At 37.2% G+C, this 7,155-nt stretch overlaps 1 protein-coding gene across 1 annotated transcript; it reads left to right on the top strand.

Moving 5' to 3' along the window:
* The first annotated feature begins 395 nt into the window (after positions 1-395).
* LOC131226432 (uncharacterized) lies at positions 396-3,808 on the top strand. Its single transcript, XM_058222148.1, has 3 exons — positions 396-567; positions 697-811; positions 3,545-3,808. The coding sequence occupies exons 1-3, from the start codon at positions 396-398 to the stop codon at positions 3,564-3,566; spliced, it is 309 nt and encodes a 102-aa protein (XP_058078131.1). The 3' UTR covers positions 3,567-3,808.
* The last annotated feature ends 3,347 nt before the right edge of the window (positions 3,809-7,155 follow it).

Raw genomic sequence — 7,155 nt, 5'->3', positions numbered from 1 at the left:
GTCGACTTGAGACTTAATTAGTGCTAAATTTTTGGGATCAATCCCAAAAGGATGTGGAGAAATGTATGGACGGAGTGGATGAATCAAATGAATCATGGTGGGGCCCATAGAGCCATACCAGGTCCAAAGCTAAAATTCAATGTTTTTATTGTTCCATTTGCACTGTGAGTTTTGCATTTGATTTAAAATAGTGGTGACTTGTTAATAACAATAGTGGCTAAGATATAGAGTTATCCAGACCATCCAAATAATCGGTCTAGTTGTAAATGATAAATATTTATAATTTTTATTATATAATACATCTTAACCATCCAGAAACTGGTCCCATTTGTGTACGACATTTAATAGAGTTTGTGTTATTGTGTAGTGGAAACTCACAAGATACGGATTTGAAAATGCTATGTTATTTGAAAGAGGATTTCCAAATTCATCGAGCGCCTTTCCTCGTTTCCCTCTTTTCCTCTTTTCCCTCTTTCATCTTCCATCAAGAAATCCTCCATCGAGCATCATCTTCCATCGAGAAATCCTCCATCGAGCGTCATCTTCCATCCTGCAGTCTGATTAGAGGTAGATCTACTCGTCCAAACGCCTGTAATCTGATTTACGGTCATTCAAACGGCCCCTTAGATTTCTCCTCTTTTTTTCCTTTTCTTTCATGAGTCTCCTCTTGTTTTATTAGATCACGAAACATTGCAGAAAGTAGCAGTCTCCCTCTCTGCTACTGTGATGCTGTGGTGCTGCCATTGCTGAGAAAAGCAATTCAAAATGGAACAAAGGCAGCAAAGATGCATAAAAGAGGAAGGAATCTGATGTGTATCTCTCTTTTTCCTTCTACTTTTAGTTGGGTTCTTTGGTTTCTAAGGCCTGACTGATTTTGGGGTCTTTGGAATGAGCTATTTTGGTATCTGAAATCAATATGTTTCAATCCATCCGGATGCATGAGCAGATCACCTTATGAGATTACACTCCCAAGTATAATCGCTTGCATAGTAGCATGAGTTGGACGGTAAGATTGCTAGAACACGTGGAAATGTGCGAGACATATATGGAATCCTAGCCATTCAGCAGTCATTTCCCACTATGAACAATCCAAGGCCCGAAAACGATGGCCTAATCCACTCCTGATCGTCCATTTTCTTACACAAGTGTGGCTTGTTTGATGAATGGGCTTGTTTATTTTTGGGCAATGGCATGTCAATGGTGGGGGCCACTTGAGGAATGGCCCACATCTCAAATGCATGTGCCATGAACATGGTAACACATTACTGGTTAATAGGGAGTATATCTCAGACAACCTGACTATAATCCTGACAGTCCATTCAGGTAACATTGGAAGAGACTTTCATCCTACATCCATACAGTAAATGGAACATTTTGGTAAATTGAAGAGTTAAAACACATTACAGAAATATCATATGTTCCAAGAAATTTTCGGGTAAAAACCACTAAAATAAATCATTTCATATCTTCCTATATTTTAAACTAAAATTTATTAATTTATAATCGATAATTTTTAAATATTTTATTTTAAGGGAGATATTTTCAATAACACTGCAAGAAAAATGTGAAATATTGAAAATAACTAAAGAAATTCATGGCCGAGAAATTGCCAAGAACTAGATTTGTCACTGTGATGAAGCTATATGGATAGCCTTGTTTGATTTCTATTTTACATGTCGTCTCGTCACACGACTTTGTGTTGATTTTGCTGAGATCATTGGATGATAAGTGGAGTGAAATTTATGAACAGAACTGGTGACGCAATCTTGAATGAGCATATGGAAACCTGCTACTGGCTGGTCAATTTTATTTATTTATTTTTAAGTTAATTACAATAAAAATATAACATGCTTGTTACTGTTTTACAAGATCATTTTACCTAGGAAATGATGCGATAAAATATCCATAGACCATTTCCCATAAATCATACTGATCAGATGATCCTCACTATCTGGTTTCAATCATTGAATATGGGCTGCAGACCATTATCTCTTTCAAACAGTTAAGCCCACGATCTGGATGGAATGGCCCAGTTTCCGTTATTTCTTGAGTAAATGATTTATTATTATTTGATTAGCTTTTTTATTGGATTTCTTCATTCAATGATTTGAATATATTTTCTCATAATTGATGAAACTAGAGGAAAATTCACTTGTAATTTTGTTTAGATCTTGAAACATTTTAGAATTCAAACTCGATATTCAGCTGTGATGATGATGAAAATCTGGGGGGCACAGGTGAATGGGCTTACAGAATGGATGGTCTTACCCACTACACGAGTGCCATGGGTACATTGGAGATGTTCTCATGTCCCACGTACAGGTGATTTGTGATGCATCTCCACATCAACCTTAGATCTGATTCTCATAAAGTGGAGTTAGGTTCCACTTCTGGGGAGTTCAATCTACGGTCTCCCTGTTTTGAATCTATGGTTTTTACTTGATTCTGATTTTATTTTTTTTTTCTTTTTGTTTTCTTTCCCATTTCTAACACCTTCAAATTTGGACTACTCACTATTTACTTTTGACCATCTACTTGATAGCCATCAATTGGATAGTGAGGATTGCTTGATCAGTGTGATTTTTGAGATGCTCCACCCATAATGAGTTATGAGACCCACAATTTCGATGATCTGTATAGCTGCACATCAGTGCCACATGTCTTAGATTCGGGCAGTTTTGGATATTCTATTTATATGATTTTAGTGTTGCAGCAGGTAATTAGATTTGGGCAGTTTTGGATATTCTATTTATATGATTTTAGTGTTGCAGCAGGTAATTAGATTTGGGCAGTTTTGGATATTCTATTTATGTGATTTTAGTGTTGCAGCAGGTAATTAGATTGTTTTGGGGGTATCTTCAGTGTGCCTCTGTTATTGATCCAGAAGATTTTGACAATGGCTTCAATGGACTGGTTTTGCATCTTTCAACAGACAATATCCTCGCTTATTGTCTATTGTCTATTCAAGCTTCTAAATGAGGTGGGTGAGATTATGTTATGCATTACCAAAACATCTGTTGGACGATCCATGCATTTCCTTTTGTTACAAAAGATTAGGTAGACAGTGGGGTGTGTACTAACAGGCTAACCCAAAACATCTTGCTTCTTCCTTCTTCTTCATTCATTTTTTTTTGTTTTTTTGTTTTTTTGCTTTCTTTTTTGGTTTTGTGTTGTGTGCGTGAGCGTGCACACGTGCCAGGATGTACATCAGCCAATATGTGCACAATGCATACTGGTTTCGACTGATACTTTACACCTTGCTGACACATGAGATTGAGGGGATGGAATCATTAACTGAAGTGAAGTAAGCCAAAGATCTTAAATCAACAATGTAGTGAATGCATCCACTAGAGTTGCATAGTTAACAAAAGCTTTATGTTATCTATTATTTTTATACGTAATTGAGCTCAAGTGTGGTATGGGTATGGGTTAGGAAATGCTTTGTTGACTGAGATTGAATGCATGATAACTAAGATCTTAGCATGCCTAACCAGATACTCATTCTGGTTTTGTTTTCTTTACATGCTTCTTTCTTGTGTTGCAGGCACGATTGTTCCAATGCTTGAAGCTGTGATAGCTGTTGTCCATGTTGAGAAGCTTGTTGTACATTTCCATGACACATATGGGCAATCTCTTTCAAACATTCTCATTTCCATCCAAGTAAGCAAAACTTGAATAAATTTGTTGTACTAATGCAAATTGGTCAATTTGTGAAGATAGTTTCTTATTTGATATGTGGCGCAATGCTGAATGATTGAGAAAAAATGGGAGTTAGGAAGAGGACCGCTGGGATTTTTAAAAGTTTAGGTACAATTAAGATTATCCAAAAGCTTTGGCACTTGTTTATGGATGCTTGGCCATTGAACTCTTAATTCTTGCAGTATTCTTTTAAACACCATAATAGCTCTCTTATTAGAAAACTGATCACCTACAACTGGAAGTATGGTATGACAATTCTTTCGTATTCTAAGTTTTTTATTTCTACTTTTTTCCCTTGAAAATCTTTTATATTTTCAAGAGAAAATGTTTATAGGAATGGATTTTAAGCTAACCTACAGCCAGTTATTGGTGCAGTCTTTTTATTTTGCAAAAAAAGAAAAAAAAGGTACTAATTCACTTGTGCATATTCTTTGGTAGTTATGGAATGATGGCTTTGTATCTTAGCTTGTGGCTGCATTTGCCAAGGATTTTCAATCCATGCATCAGGTAGGCCCCACCATATGGATGACATGAACCCTGACCTTAGATGAATGACAGCCATAACATGAAAGTTCTCAGATGGGGATTTTCTAACCATTTGATTATTTGACTCCTTTCCTTTGGAGTTTGGACATGGATGACGTCCTTAACTTTTGAATCAAAGAATTGCCCCTGTGGAATGCATGTGATTTTGGGTTAGAGGATATTTGTTGGGCTTTTATTGATAAACAACCCAGATATCCCATGTGTGCATGAAGGAGCTTAGGTTGTACACACATTTGGGATTTGAAACACCTTGTTAGCAGAAATACTAGTTATTAACCTGCATTGAGCTATCTATTTTTGCCGTCTCTCTTCATCACTAGAGTAATTCTACCCTTTTTTGAGTATTGAAATCCTTGTCATGCTATTTGGGTTCCCTTTTTGCAGGTGCAACCTGGTCTTTCTGCACTTGAAGATGCAATGGAGGTAGGATATGAAGATTTCAAGGTAATCAACCCAATTTCTCAAAAATCTACAATTTTTTAATCGTAAGATTGATGTTAGCAGAATGTTTTCCTTCAAACAAGACCAGTGTAGTTTGCTTGAGAGTTTTCAACGGCGAGAGTTTAGTCCCCATTGTGTAGTCTGCTTGATCCTTGTATCTGGCTGATTTTTGTTTTTATATCCTAAAATGATGCTAAACAATGGATGGACGGTGTGGATAGGACACATATATCATGGTGGCCACTCAAAGCTGCTTACTGTTCTAGTTGGAGATGCGCCCATCTGTTTTGTTAGCTTATTTTAGGACATGGGATAAAAAATGAGCAGAATCTAATATTCAAGTGGGCTGAAAAATGTGAGGATTGAACGTCTGCTGTTGAAATATTCATGAGGCTGCAGAAGTTTTGAATTAGGGTAATATTTGTGTTCTCATTTCATCTCAATGGAATTGAGGTTATGAACTGTACGTATGGCATTTAAACATCACTGTCGACGAATCCTTACTCTTGCTCGAGGTAGTCTCTCGGGAGTTTGGTTTAAGATTACTTAATCACTTCAGCTTAAAAAGTAGAAACCAAGATAAGCAGTCATGTTTGAAACAAGAGTCATCACTCATGTAAATATGCATTTCTTTTAAGACAGTGATTTGATTTTACCGAAGACAATTGAGTTACATAGGTATTTAATGTATAAGTGGCTATAGGATGAAGGAATGGCAAAATCAGTGTCGGCTTTGAGCAGAATCCTTGCCTATTCAGATAAGACATTTATATTGCATTTTGTGAATTGTCATCCCTTTCATGAGAAAAGAAAATGTATGAAAGCCCTCCTCAAAAGAAAAAAAAAAAAAAAAAAACTGTATTCAATACCTTTAAAAGCCATGACCAATGAAATGTGATTCTTGAATCTTGATACTTTGAGTTAAAAAAATCAAGCTTTTCTAATTATTAGCTTCCTTTTTTGGTTGATCACATTTTGATGCAACTTGGTTATCAAGGCAATGGTTAATCACATTTTGATGCAGTTTGGTTATCTGGAGCATAAATGTGAGCACGCATGGAATCAATTTCAAAATTCTTAATATCTTTTGTTTTGTTTTGTTTTTTTTTTTTTTTTTCATATTGGCCATCTCTAGACTATTTTTTTATATGTATAGTAACTCAGTTATTGAAAAATGTAGATCTTTAGCATTGATTAGAGAAGTGCTTATATTTTGGTTTAGTGCAGCAAAGATCATGGCTTGTCTACTCACATCAAAGGAGGAAAAGATGCAGGAAAATCTAAAGCCGTTGTAGGGTTTTTACAGGTGAAATCTAAACAACAGGAGCAAACCTCAACTTCCTTTAAAATGTCTTATCATGTTCTTTAAATATTCTAAGTTGTCTTTTCAAGGGACTGAGGAGCATTTTAGATAATTTTCTGATAGTGGTCATGGACCCCACGGATGCTGTAATGATGGTTGAAATGAAAAACTGTCAACAGTCAGATGGTACAAACAGCTTCAACCAACCAGGGCTCAGGATCTGAACAAAATTGCATATACTGGGTCCCACCAACTGAACGGTTTGGATTTATTACTTGTAAATGCACAACGGCTGGGAGTGCATTCTGCCAGTGATTATATCAAATAACACCAGCTTTGGATCGTGTACGGAAGCTGATTGTGTGTAGGTTCTCTTGAACCAGGTCCCACAATCTTCTCCTGCGTGGGTTGGGAGGTCCGATTGAAGCAGGTCCCACCTCTCGTAGGGACGGGATTGCTGAGTGACCCAACCTGACTCTGTGGGACCCACTGATGTCTGTGTTTTATCCATGCCATTATTCGTTTTGCCAGCTCATTTTACGGCATGCATCGAAAAATGAGGCAGATCCAAAGCTCAAGCGGACCACACCCCAGAAACAGTGGGGATCGAATTCCTACCGTTGAAACATTCTTGTGGGCCACAAGTTTTGGATAAGCTTAATTGCCTGCTTTGTTTGTAATAGGGTGGTACATTGAAAGGATATACCCACCATCATTTGAAACTATTGAGAAGAACACACATGCGTTATATCTAAACCGTTCATTTATTTTGTAACCTCATTATATGGCATGGGCTTAAAAATGAGGCAGATCCAAAACTTATGTGGCCCCAAAGAAGTTTTCAATGGTAAGTATTCAATCCCCGTTGCTTTCTATAGTGGGGTCCACTTGAGCTTTAGATCTACCTGATTTTTTGGCCCATGCTCTAAAATGATCTCGAAAAATGGGTGGATGGTGTGGATAGCCCACACATCATGATGGGACCTACACAACTTGCTAACATTGAGTGAAATTGGCACGGGACCCAATATGATTCCATCTAACCTACTTCCAAGCTATTCCACTCTTCCCAAACATAGAGTGGAATTGGCACGTGACCAGATGCAATTCCATCCCACCTAAGCCCGTGTAATCCAGCCGGCCAAACAGACCCCCAGGGTAGTAGA

Source organism: Magnolia sinica, chromosome 2, assembly GCF_029962835.1.
Source record: "Magnolia sinica isolate HGM2019 chromosome 2, MsV1, whole genome shotgun sequence".
NCBI classification, from domain to species: Eukaryota; Viridiplantae; Streptophyta; class Magnoliopsida; order Magnoliales; family Magnoliaceae; genus Magnolia; species Magnolia sinica.
This window is presented reverse-complemented; position numbering and strand designations above follow the sequence as displayed.